Below are 14,375 nucleotides of genomic sequence, written 5' to 3' on the forward strand. Positions count from 1 at the left end.
TTGGCAGAATTGTTAATGACAGTAATGGCAGTGTGCTACTGCAACAGGATCTAGATAATTTGGGCAGATGGGCTAAGAAGTGGCAACTGAAGTTCAACCTTGACAAATGCAAAGTACTGCATATGGGTAGAAGTAACCCCAGAGAAACGTACCAACTGTGTGGTACTACACTTAAGGTGGTAGAAAATGAAAAAGACCTGGGAGTAATTGTGCGGTCAGATATGAAGTTTTCTGAGCAGTGCAGACAGGCAGCTAGGGCGGGTCATGGGGTTTTGTCAATGATATATAGGAATTTTGCTAGCAGGGAAAAGGAGGTGATTGTCCCTCTGTATAAGGCAATGGTCAGGCCACGCCTTGAGTACTGCGTACAGGTCTGGAGGCCTCATTTTAGGAAGGATGTAGATTTGCTTGAGCGTGTACAGAGAAGAGCAACACGATTGGTGAGGGGAATGAAGGGATTCTCTTACCAAGAGAGGCTTAAATTCTGCAAATTGCAGTGGCTGGAGACTAGGCACTTGCGCGGTGATCTGATTGGGGTGTATAAGGCCTTGAATGGGTTGAGCACGCTGAATTCTGATGGGATCCTTCCACTTGTTCAGATTACCAACCTAAGGAGGCATAAATTCAAATTAAGAAAGGACAGATGTAGAATAGATGTGCGGAAATTTGCCTTTAGCCAGCGGGTGGTTAATTGCTGGAACAAACTTCCATCTGTCGTTGTGGAAGTTGATAGGTTGAATAAATTTAAGGAGGAACTGGACAGGCATTTGGAGGTAATGGTGTGATTTTTTGGCTGATGCTGCATAAGCTCCTACACTTGCTTTCTTGCATGATGTGCCACTACTACTACTACTACTACAACTATCTCGCAAAAAGGATTCTTCTGCTCCTATGCTTATCTTTAGTGACACTCCGATTTCTAGGCAAAATGATATATCTCTTTTGAGGATTATCATGACTTCTAATCTCTCTTGGCACAAGCACATTACAAATATTGCTTCCTCTGCATCTAAAAAACTTGGTTTTCTCTTTCGCTCTCGGCGTTACTTTTCTTTCAAACAGCTGTTCCCTCTGTACAAATCGCAAATCCGCCCTGTCATGGAATATTGTTCCCACATCTGGGGTGGTGCCCCCAAAACCTCTCTCAGGCTTCTTGATTCCACTCGGAAGAGGGCAGTTAGGTTAATTAAGGATTCATCTCTAACAGAGTCTCTCCACTCGCTTTCTCATAGACGTACTGTTTCTGCTGCATGCCTCTTCTACAGATACTTCCATGGGCACTGTTCTTCTGAATTGGCTTCTATAATTCCCGCTCTTTCTTTCAAAACAGTCCGAACACGTGCTGCAACCAGTCAACATCCTTTTACTGTCCAAGTCCAATCCCAGAGAACGAACTTTTCTTCTTCTTCATTTATTCATTCAATTTCAGTTTTCTGGAAGAAACATCCTTCACATATATTTCATGAAAATTGCAGTCTGGAGAAGTTCAAATCTAATGTCAACAAGTATCTTCTTTCACTTTTCAACCTTCAACCCATTCACGACACTAAGTACTATAGGTTTAAAAAAAAGATACCTATACATTACAATGATCCTTCAGAATGAAAAAAAAATTAGTATGGAAAACATATTCATTTAACACGATATACTGTAAGAGAGTAAACTAATTATACGGAATTATGGGAGATGTGGTTTCTTTTTTTGGCAATTTTTATTTTTTATTTAATTTTATTTTACTTTGTTGTTTATTATTAGTTATATTTTGTAGTTTACAATAATATGTAAATCTAAGCAGACGCCATTACAGGATTTTTATTGCGAACCCCCAGGGGTTCGCGAACCACCGGTTGGGAACCGCTGATCCAGATGAAAGGTCTAAGGGCCTTTGCTGATCTCTCAGGATTCAGTGATACAGATAATTGGAGAATTGGGATGGGATAAAAAAAAAAAAAAAAGAAAAACTGTCACATTACGGCCACCTAAGAACAATCTCATCTGTTCATGTGCATTGTCCATAGATTACGTACGTTCTTTGGTAGGTTTTCTTCGTTTTCCAGAAGAAAAACTGAAGTATTCAGGAGAGGTGATCTTTGCTATCCTCTCTTCAGATCGACTTAGCCACGGAATGGAAAAACTAGACTGCTTTTTACTTCAACATGTTTGGGAAAACACAAGGGGACAAATGTCCATGACCTTGTTTACACCAAGGATGTAAGCAGTATGAAAATATAACAGGTCAGGAACCGATAGTGGAGAGACATCATAATGTCTTCAAAAATAGAGTGTCCACCGATATTTCGACTTTCAATGGAAAGTAAGATCTTTAATTGCAGGAAGGTGCGCTTCGGTGGACTCAGATACTTCTTGAGTTCTATTGATAGTTATTACTAGATGCCGTTTGATATTATTGCTCTATTGGTTGTGTTTTTAAGAGATCTATCCTGGGGTTGACAAACGCATTCGTTCCACTTGAGAAATACAGCAACAGAAGATATGCCAAAATGGATGAAACAATAGATGAAAGACTTAATTCTTCATTAGATTTTGCCAATTATTCAACCTTCTGGCCATAAAATTCTCATAATTCTCAGACAGATCAGAATACCAGCAATTATTTAAACTTAACCCATTTGGTTCTTAAAATACAAAAAATGGAAGAAGAAAGAAGCATAATTTGATGTCAACACCTTTTAGATTTGCAACTTGAAAACAAATTCCTTTGGTATAGAAAGCTGTACATCTCGCTGCACGAAAGAAATTTGAACGTGAGAAGAAACAAAGCAGAAACTTAAGGGAGAACGCTTGAGCCCCTTCCAGATGCAGGTGAAACCACAGTTTCCATGATAACTTTCGGATTTTCATTGTGAGAAGCCCCTCGTGGTGCTAAGGAGCATGTCGACGGCTATCAGCTGTTCAAACACTGAACGTAGTTTCGAAGCACGCAAAGCAGAACGCAGTCGAGGAGGAAGAACATAAATAGGGCCCCTCGTCTATTACCCCATCTCTTTTCTTTCGGGACACCTGAAGGCTACTTCTAAGATGCAAACGTGGGTGGCAGCATCACTTCTTGCAGTCAGCTTGGTGGTCTCAATGGCCTTTGCTGGTAAGAAAATTTACTTTTACTTTCCTAACCCAATTTCGTTGCTTAAGCTCTTGGACCGTGCATATGTATGCGTGTTGTGTGTGAGAAATGGAGTTTTATGTACACTATGCAGCCAAAAGTAAGCAACCTTACGTCTCAAAAAACCTTTTATTGATACAATATTTGAGAACGTATTGCTTTTGACTTCATAAACACTGCATAATCGTTGGATAAGCTCCAACCGAATTTCTGACAACAGGTGGGATATTATGGATTCATATTTCCATTTCAACATAGCAGTCCATACAGTGACTAATTGAGGACGTCATGGTGAAACAGAAAGGGCTGTCCCATACTGCTGTAGGAAGGTGAATTGCCCAAAATGTCGATGTACTACCTGATGGCATTCATTGTTCCTGAAACGATGGTCAGTGATCCAAACCCAAAACACAAGAAACTCTAGACGGTGATGGCATCTTAGACAACTTAAGATTTGGGGCGACACCTTCTCGTAATGCTCTCTTGGCACTTGCCGTTCAATTACCGTGATGAGATAGGAAACGGTGTTCCGTGATTCATGCACTAAAAACATTTAGGAGTGCCCATTGATGACAGACTCAATTTTACTCTCCACGTAAACTACCTAATCGATAAACTCAAGAAATTTACCATGGTTATTGTACAGATAACGAGAACTGACTGTGGGCTTGGACGCAGAGTTCTCTTATATTAGAAGGCAGTATTCATCCCTATTTCAATTACACTGCTCGGGTCTGGTATGACAGAATTAAGAACGTCCAAGTGAAATCAAAATTACTCTCCTTGCAAAGCTCCATGATTCTTACAATGCTCCGCGCCTGCAGAACTGTCTCAACTGATGTCCTGCAGGTCATTGCTGGAGTAGTGCATATTCTGTTCTGGCATATTCTACATCGTGCCTTCTGTTACCTCCAAGTACATCAAATCTCCATGGAATTCTAGGGATTACAGAATGACATTCTTGCAGACACCAAAGCTGAAAAAACCCGGATTTTGTCAGGATTAATAAAAATTTGGCAAGATCGTTGGGAGGACGCAACCTCTGAAGGCAGAACTACACACAAATTTATAGCGGGTGTCTCCTTTACTGCCAACAAGAAAAATTCCCCATGGTTCTCTCCAAACCTTAACACAACATCTATCATAACTGGACATGACTCTTAACACCAAACTCAGTTCAAAAGAAGTAATATTGATTCTTACCTTTGACTCCAACTGGTGGAATGGAACCACCTGCTCTGTCACTGCCCTCTGTACAAGGATGAGGAATTGTATAAAGTTTAAATAAATTGCAACATACTCCTCCATTGGACAGTGCATTTTATTTAAATTGTGCAGTGCAATACCAGGGAAAATCGTGGTTAAGTCCTTCCCAATGTGAGATTAAATTGATTAACAGCACCGTTTTAAAATAAGTGGAAAACATTTCTGCCATTATTGGTGTGGTTTCGAAATTTCATATATTTAAAAAGATATTCACTCGTATATCGAATTATTTTAATTTGTTTTTCTCTTCCAGATGACCAAGGTGATTATCTTGAACTCTTGGACGTGCTTCTGGAGACGGGGAGTGATGAACTGGACATGTTGGTACGTGAAAGAAGACAAGACGACGAAGACGAAAGTAGAGTAAAAGTATATGCAACAAAGAAAAGGGAAGAGATGGGAGAGCGTCGTCGTCAATATATGCTACAAAGGGGTGGGATACGTAATGAAAAGAAAGAGAAAGAAGACACAGAAGAGGGCAGCACTCCTGAGTAGATTTCGATTCGGAAGTTAGATTTTAAAGACCAAATGACCGTTTGTATTGGTGAGAGTGTAAGAGAAAAAATAAAGTGATTTAATGCACAAGTTCGAATAACTTCAAGGGGGTGGATCAGGATGGTGAACTAGTTTAGCAAAAGAACCTCGTCCCGTCTTCGCGGGTTGCGCAGTGGTATTGTCACCCTACTCACCGCACTGGGTGGGAAAGGTCCGGGTTCGATTCCCATCGATGACGCAAGAAACTTTAATAGACTTTTTCATTCCGTGGCTGAGTTAGTCGGTCTCAAGAGTAGATAGCAATTTTCCCCCCTGCAAACTGGGGTTTTTCGTCCCGAAAAACAAGCAAATCGACCAGGGAACTCACGCAATTTACAGTCACAATACACATCGGTAATTGAAAGTAACTTTCCAGGTGACCCTAATATAATAGTTTTTTTTTTTTTAATCTTTGGCCCCGGCCACAACTGACAGATTTCCTTTGACAAGAAAGGATTAGAGATGATATTAACTACTCTTTGGACATGGAGGAATGTTCCCCAAGAGGATACTAGGTACTTTCTTCATTCAATAGCAAGCTTCGGCCTGCATCATCGACAGAGAGGGTTTGTACACTGTCCTCCGTTCATGGTGATTATCTTAAGGGATTCTACAGTGGTTTCTGAAACGGGTGAGTTTTATCGATATTAGAAATTAAACACTATCCGCCTCATCACCATGCTACAGTTTTGGCGTTTTTGAAACCTGGAAAATATCCCCCCCCCCAGTCCTGATATGTACAGGCCAATCTCTCTGTCAAGTTGCCTTGGTAAAATTCTTGAAAAAATGATCCACAGTCGACTCACTTGGATCATTGAAACTCAACATCTATTGAGTAATTGTCAACATGGATTTCGCAGAAACAGTTCCTCCTTGGATCTGATGATCAAGGCTGAATCTGAAATTCGCAATGCCTTTGTGAAAAACGAACACCTTGTTATGGTTTCCATCGATATAGAGAAGGCATTTGACACTACCTGGCGTTATGGCATTCTCAGCGACCTTCATACTCTTGGTCTACGAGGTAACCAGCCCATATTTATTAGGAACTTCCTCAAGAGCCGATCTTTCCAGGTCAGATATCAAGATTCCCTTTCTGTTACATTCTCGCAGGAAGAAGGAGTACCGCAAGGATCAGTATTGAGTGCAACCCTGTTTGCCCTTAGAATTGATTCCATTACAAAAGAACTCCCAAATACTGTAGAGACGTACTTTTACGCTGACGATCTCTCTATTTCTTGCCATTCTCAGAACATGAGATCTATCGAATGGCAATTACAGATGTCCCTCAATAAAGTACAAACCTGGGCTGAGCTCAATGGATATCGTCTTTCCCAAACAGAAAAAAATTTGCAATCAACGCAAATTGAATACAGATCCTGAACTTCGGATTTCAAATTGCACCATTCCGATTGCCAGCAATATCAAATTCTTGGGACTAATCCTGGACAGTAAGATAAACTTCTTTGAGCATGTTAAATTAATACGTACTACCTGTCTTAAAAAGACCGACATGCTAAGAGCTTTATCTGCCCTGTCTTGGGGAGCAGATCGTACAACTTTGCTGCTCTTATATAAAGCACTGATTAGATCCCGTTTAGATTATGGTGCTCCAGTTTATGATTCTACCCGAAGGAGTGTACTACGCTGGCTGGATCCTATTCAACATAATGCACTGCGGATTGCAATTGGTGCATATAGGACATCTCCAGCTCAGAGTCTATGCATTGAAGCTGATGAGCCCCCTCTGCATCTGCGCAGAAAAATGCAATTACTTAAATATACAGCCAAAATACAAACTTACTCTTCGCATCCTGTTCAGCCATATCTTTTTAATCAACCACTTCTCAACCTCTACAGAAATAAACCAAGTATAATATGACCAGCTGGCCTACGACTCCTTGAAATATCACAGAATTGGAATGTTCCTCTCTACATTAGGCAACAGATAAAGAATTACTCTCATCCACAATGGACCACCGTTCCTCAACTGACCTGTGATACTTATTTTCTTCAATGGGGAAAGAATCATCGTCTACCGGCACTGACTGTACAACAACTCCATTCTAGCCATTTTCAAACCTGTGCTGACTTCTTGCCAATATATACGGGTGGTTCCAAATCTCTTTCAACTGTTGGAGCAGCAGCAGTGTTTCCCTCTGCTATCATATCAGCTTCTCTTCCACCTGAGTATAGCAATTTTTCAGCAGAATTGTATACAATACAATTATCTCTAGAAAATTTGACTCCACACCCATCTGCAAAATGTATAGTTTACACTGAATCTCTCAGCTCAATTAGAGCAATGCAGAGTCCCTCACAAAAGAATCACCATATTTTAATGAAAATCAGGAGTCTGCTGTTGCAAATTTATCATCGTCAACAACTAGTGGAGTTTTGCTGGATTCCAGAACATTCAGGCATAAAAGGGAATGAAGTGGCTGATATATCTGCCAAAGTCCATCTACTTTAGACCTAACCTCTGTCCCTGTTCCAGCGCCTGATTATAATATCTTAATTCAAGCGGCATGCCATGCACAGTGGACAGAGTTATGGCATAACCAAACGAATAACAAACTTTTCCAGTTGAAACAAGACCCAAAGCTCTGGTACTCAAGCAATCGGACATTACGGCGGGAAGAAATGGTACTCACACGAATTTGAATAGGACACACCCATCTAACTCACTTCCATCTACTAATGAGCGATGATCCTCCTCAGTGTCCACATTGCTTAGAACATCTAACAGTCAAACATATTCTGATTGACTGTCCACACTATCAACAACATCGAGCTTCAATACTTCAAAATCTGGCTAATCTTCGAGAACCATGGACACTACATCATATCATTGGAGAGGACACAAATGTATTCGAACTCAGGTCTTTTCCACCCGGTGTGGGGAGGACTGCGATCCTGGCAATTGTGCTACACACCAGGGCTCGTTTGAGGTAGATCAAGGGTAGACATAGAGGAAACTGCTAACTACATCCTTAATGATCTCAACTAGATCATAGAAGACCACCAGAAAATAAAATTAATGGAAAAACAGCTGCCATTAGTAAAAGAAAATAAATATCTAGAAATTATGATGGACAACAAGTTGAGCTTTTATCCTCATTTGATGTACCTTGCGTAGAAAATTAAAAAGTTCTCAGGAATGATAATTAGAATTTCAAGACGATCTTTCTAGAAAAATTTTTATATTAGAAAGCAGTGTTCTTACCTATTCTCACACATGCATCAGGGGCCCTCGTGGGTAGCACAGTTGGTAGAATCGCAGTCCTCCACAAACCGGGTGGAAAAGACCTGAGTTCGCGTCGATGATGTGAGGTATTCTTATGGGCCTTTTTCACATCCTCGCTGAGTTAGTGGTCTCAGGTGAGGGTAGCATGTTTTTCATCCAGCAAACAGAAAATCGACCACAGAACACACGCAATTTCCAGACAGTATTTCTCCCTGAATGATGCGGAGATGTTGGCGTGTCCTGAAGTGGACATTTTAGTTGTCCAAAAGGTTGTTCAGTTGATTCAGGTCGAATTCTGAGGAGCCCATGTCTTTAAATTAAGTTATTATGGGCATGTAGTATATCATGGTGCATTGTCATGCAGAAACGGAAAAGAACCCTTCCTATTTTGCTGCCACGTTGCAGGAGGGACGGAACTGCCCAATTCCAAATTCCAAACCACGAGAAACACCTTTAGAATGTGAGAGAACCCTCGCCAGAGTTCACACTTCAGAAACCCTTTAGTAAATATGTAAATTAATATTAAATAGGATTATTATATGTAAATTAGAAAATATGTAAAATGAAGTAAATTAGTTTGTTTTAAAATCATTGTACAGATCAGGGCAATAGCCAAGTTCTGTACACTAGATTTGATAAGAACGGATCAATGTCATTTTAGGGAAGCACTTCATCAAGGGTTTCCTCGGTATTGCACTACTCAATTTAAACACCAAGCCTATTTATCCGTCGAAGAGATCTTAAGGTCAAAACCTTTAGAGGAACTGCACACATCTTAATTAATATCAACGTACTTCTCCAATGGAACGGTGCATTTTATTTAAATTGCGCAGTGCAATACCGAGTCAACACGTGGTTAAATCCACCACAATAGGAGATTGGAGCAGAAAAACTAGTTTGCTGTTAACCATGTACAAAACTCCAGCTATTGCAGTGACCTGTTCAACAATGCCATTGCTGTAGTATCAAGAGAACTCTGCCCTAAAAGCCACGAGTCTCGATAATCAGCAGTTAAAGGAACTGCGGATTATCGAGACTCAAATGTACGTCTATCTGAAGCTGCATAACCCCAAACTCCCTTAAAAAAATGAATTTGAAAAAAAAAAATGGAGACTAATTTAGAAAAAAGCCTTCCAAATTTCGTACATCGAGATATTTTCAAATTTTTACTGTTTTTCTTTTCCAGACAACTAAGGTGATTCCTTTGATCTCAGGGGTGCTTTTATGGAGACAGACAGGAATGCACTAGACTCCTTGGTACGTGTAAGAAGGTAAGAGGAAGAAGGGATAGGGAAAGGAAAAAAACAGTAAAGAAAAGGGTGCAGAAGGCAGTGGTGGAGAACAGAAGGGTAGAGGAAAGGGTGGACAACAGAACGGGGAAGGAAAGGGGGAAAATAAGGAAAAGAAAAAATGAAAGTTTGAGTTGAGGAGGAACCTTCTATGTAGGTAATAAAACTGCATTTACAATGTAAGATGGCGGTGTAAACTGATGAGATTGATGAGCACCAATAAAATGATTTAAACAATTGTTGGTTGCAGGGACTCTTCATTTAAAGATTAAGATTACAGAATACAATTTAAGTTAATGAGATGATGAAAAACACTTTTTAATAAACGGTAGTTACCATGCAACCCCTCAGATGACGTGTGTCAAATGAACCTATTGTATTCTTAGCAAGCAGTTAACTTAAGATAGTTGAAGATAAAAAGTCTTCACTATGGTGCTCAGAGAAACCAATAAAATTTTATTTGTGACATTGTCTTTATCGAGGTAACTATAGAAACAGTACATATGACGTCATCGGATAGCCAGTGAGATATTTAGAGGTTGGTAAAAGTGGTTGTTCTCATTGCGATGTTTTTCTAGAGGAAAAATCCATATTTCGCACCGCACTAATAAATACATCTAATGCATTCATTTTATATTTAAATTTTAAATTATTTTTATAATAAACAAAAATTATAAGAAAAAATGAATAGCTCAATCATATTTTAACCTAAACAGACATTTTAAAGTGTAAGAAATAAGACGCTATAGTTGAATAGCGTAGGAAAATTTAAGAAACGTTTAGATGGTGGACAATAAAAATAAATTTAAAAATACGTCACTACGTCATTTGGCTCTAATGATTCATTGACTCAGGCTCATTTAAAAATTCATAAAAAAAAGTTACTGCAATATATTTTATAAAAAATGTTTGTAAAGTAAATAGCTGAGTTTTCTTCTCCAAAATTATAAATTATATCTCTTAAATTATTAAGTTACAAATTGGAAATAAATTACACCTTTTTCTGATATCGTAATTCTACCCTAAAATGTACCAGTTGACATTTAAATGGTAAAACGTCATGGTATCCAAATCGAAATTGTACCCTAAAACCATGAGTTGACAAATACGTCATGGTATCTATATCTGATTCTGATTCTACCCTAAAGGCGCGAGTTGACAAATACGTCATGGTATTCATATCTGAAGTGAGGAATTTAACCACACCCTTTCCTCATAATTCTACCCTGAAAGCACAAATTAACATTTAAATGGTAATACGTCATGGTATTCATTTCTAAAGATGTAACTGGTAATGATACTCGCAATGTTCTAAATCAGGTTGGTTTGGTACCGATAGAATTATAACCGATGTACCAATTTAAATACGAATTAGAATTTCTTATTTAATTAAATTAGTACATCGGCATGAGTTGACATTTAAATGGTAGTACGTCATGGTATTCATATCAAGATTCTAATTAGAATTAGAACTGCGTATTTAATTAAATTGGTACATTTTTAACTGTTAGACAAAATAGCGAAAATGTATCTTACTTGAGTTTTGAATAAAATAAAAAAAAAAGTGAATAAGTTAGCTTCTCAAAAGAACGAATAAAATTACCTTCTCTCTGTAAATAAACTAAAGATTAAAAATACTGCTTGAGAGTAAGTGGAGCGAATTTTAAATCTGTTTAGAGTCAAAATTTGATACTTTTTTAATTGTGTCTCACAAGCAGTTAATCGGCCCAGCATCTAAATTATTTGAGGGCCAGAACCACTTTCCGGTAAATACAACCAAAAGAAAGAACCACATATAGAACACAGTCGACATTCGTTTATTGATTTTTAAACCCTTCATTATAATTTACCAGATGAGTAAGGCAAGATCCCCTCAACCACGAAACGATGGTGAAACTCTCCTATTCAGCAATCCACAAGAAAATAATACATTTTTTTAAAGTACAAGGATGGACAAAAAAATGGTAACACTTGTGATAAGACTTATGGTATGCACTAATATGGTGTTGGGCCACCGTTTGCTTTTAAAACAACTTTTATTCTACGAGGAATATATTCAAATAATTCTTTAAATGTCTTGGGAGGAATATTGGACCATTTTTCATTATGGAACGTTTCAAGTTCCTTGAATGATAAAAGTGGATGAATTCTCACTCTCCTCTCCAAATATTCCAGTTGTGGCTCAGTAATGTTTAAGTCTCGTGATTATGCAGGCCAGACTGCGCTCAATGGAGCATTTACCAACGCTGAATTACAATGCTCTATGGGGGCCAATTACAATGGGTTGTGCGTCAGATAATTCTCCATGGTGGTGTCAGAAAGCAACGACTTTGTCCATGGGCCTCCTTTCCAAGGCCCCGGAAGGGTACATCAACTTAGGGTGGCAACCAGAATCAACTGGTGGTGTTTGTACAGAATAATACTGTAGTTGGGGCCAGGTTTTTCATCGCGATCTTTGCTTTGAGTTCGTCTTCAAAAATATTACACAAGGTAGGACAACAGGTTCATTTTATATTGAATTCCCCTACATGGCAGTAGACAATTTGGAGTATGAAGATTCGAACTATGGAGACCGCACCTAAAAGCTTGGTGCTTGGTGAAATGGTCCGAAGGCGGACAGTCTGCTTGGTGAGACCTGGAAAAGAGCACGTTCGAGGAAATACTTCTAATGTCTGGTTACAGAACTAGGCTAGCTGGATCTGATCGAATATTGAGGACTTTAAGGCTCTTAGTCAGACAATAAGATGAGGGAAGTAATGAAAGGAGGTCTCTATCTTTAATTATAATGCCCACAGCTCATATGCCTTCCTTATAAACAGGTCTGAGTAGCTTTTTATCTGGAAGGATCCAATGAACTATGAAAACAAGGATGTTCGTATATTTTTTTGGACGGAGTGTATGATGGGGAAACCATTCGACGAAAGAAGGGCCTGTTGTTCTCGTTAGGATTTTCCTCGCTAAACATGTTTTCCATGCCCTTGATTCCCCTCTGATCGCCCTGCAACAAATTCTCCTGATCATTAAACCACTTCCGGTCTCTATTAGTCCAAACTTCAACTTGTCATATCGATAGTTTTGTTCAAAAATAATCACTTGATTCATCAAACTTATCGTACTATATTGATGGAATATTTTCTTGGAACACCGATTTCTGGTCACTGACCTTGATTTGCGCAGAGCTGATTAACCTGGGATGTGGCTCCATCTGGTGACTATTAAAGATATTATGCCAGGCTGAGCAACAGACAATGATTTTCTCTAAAGTCGGAGTTTAGTTCTTTCTTGACAGCACCTAGACATTTCTTGGGACAATGATTCGGAAACAGAGCTCACCACTGTTGCTGAAGCTTCTCTGAATCAGACGGACACGAAGGAAATAGGGGACAATATCTCCTCAGATAAAAATAGGACCTTGGTCAGTTACAGGGCATTCTTTAGGGCTCTTTGGCTTCGGTCGTTATGTGTAGGACTCTGTCATCCCACTTAACGCTCGTGGGTAGCACAGTTGGTATAATCACTGTCCTCCCTACAACGGGTAGAAAAGACCTGAGTTCGAATCCCTTCTGTGTTGCGAGGAATTTTTATGGGTATTTTTTTACAACGTGATTGAGTTATTCAGTTTCAGGAGAGGGTAGCACGCTGTTTTCTCCCGGAAATTCGGGTTTTTCGTCCAGCAAACAGCAAACCGACCATGGAACACACGTAAATTACAGACATATGGCGCAATATGGCTTTAGTTGTGATTCGCCTAAAACCCTACAACCAACCAGAATCAGCTCTTCGTGTTATTAATCCAGAATCTTTATTGACTTAATGGATGCAAATTCAAAATCTTCTCTATGGTCCAGAAAACCTACGGATCGAATAGGTCGCCTTTTAGATTTCAATTTAACTCGTCAACTTAATAACACGAACCCTCCAGCCTTTTGGAACTCCTTAGATCAATCAAACGAACCTTCTGTCATTTATTCATAATTGAGAGATAAGCCCCAACACATCTGATGATAAGTTCGGCTCTTTCCTTTTAGAAACATCTAAAGTTTCTTTGCAGCCATCAAGGGATTTTGAGAAGGTATTCGCTTCTTAACACTCTAGAAGAATTGGGACAACGCCGAAAAATCCATCGTCCATAATTCAGCTGACACCAGACCTGTGTCTCACTATAATCGTGTGGAATTCGCTCTTTTTATTCAAAAAACAATTGAGAAACTCCTCTCCAGAGAGAAGAAGAACTTCCTGACTGCTAAATTACCCCATGGTGGTCAGAACTCAAGACATAAAGTACATCATGCTAGAAAAACGTTTCAGAAGAACTGAAGAAATAATATCTTATCGTGAACTCTCCAGATTTCACCAGCAATTTTAAAAATACTAAAAATTATATGTTAAGACAACTGAAAAGAATTTGAAGCTCAAAAGAATTTAAGAAAGTTTAAATTTGAGGTTCAAAACTGTTTGAAATTCATACTGAACTTACTGAACAATTCGAAAGAGTTTGAGGTTGAAAACAAGAACTTATCCTTTACAACTTATCCTTCTTGTTGTTGTCATATGATAACGTAATAAATGTGTGATGAACACACCCGTTATGTGAAAGTAATCTCAGGAGAAGAAACGTGACGTGTAGTGTTGCTCTGGCAACGGGCCAGTTCATTACACCACCAGGTAGTTAAGTTCTGAAGATTTTCCCAAAAAGTGTTCAAAAGTTATTTCGGAATTTATTAACGTGAGTGTTCCCTAATTTTTGAGAACCAGTGTACATTTATAGTTTTATAATAAATCAATTTACTATAATGCCTTCGTTCCAACCCATTTACTAAAATAGAGAGAATAAAAACATTCTCGGTGTCTGATCAGCGTAGAAATTCCTAAAAACACCGGTAGAGGGCGATACATGTATTGTTGAAGAGCAGTGAGA

General features: G+C 38.9%; 1 protein-coding gene across 1 annotated transcript; it reads left to right on the top strand.

The window, feature by feature from the left end:
* The first annotated feature begins 3,006 nt into the window (after positions 1-3,006).
* On the top strand, positions 3,007-4,991 carry LOC150083565 (uncharacterized). The gene is made up of 2 exons (XM_090377364.1): positions 3,007-3,103; positions 4,641-4,991. Exons 1-2 carry the CDS (start codon positions 3,040-3,042, stop codon positions 4,880-4,882), a joined length of 306 nt encoding a protein of 101 aa, XP_090233490.1. The 5' UTR covers positions 3,007-3,039; the 3' UTR covers positions 4,883-4,991.
* The last annotated feature ends 9,384 nt before the right edge of the window (positions 4,992-14,375 follow it).

Source organism: Mastigoproctus giganteus, chromosome 7 (assembly GCF_048544385.1).
Source record: "Mastigoproctus giganteus isolate SK-2022 chromosome 7, ASM4854438v1, whole genome shotgun sequence".
Classification (NCBI taxonomy): domain Eukaryota; kingdom Metazoa; phylum Arthropoda; class Arachnida; order Uropygi; family Thelyphonidae; genus Mastigoproctus; species Mastigoproctus giganteus.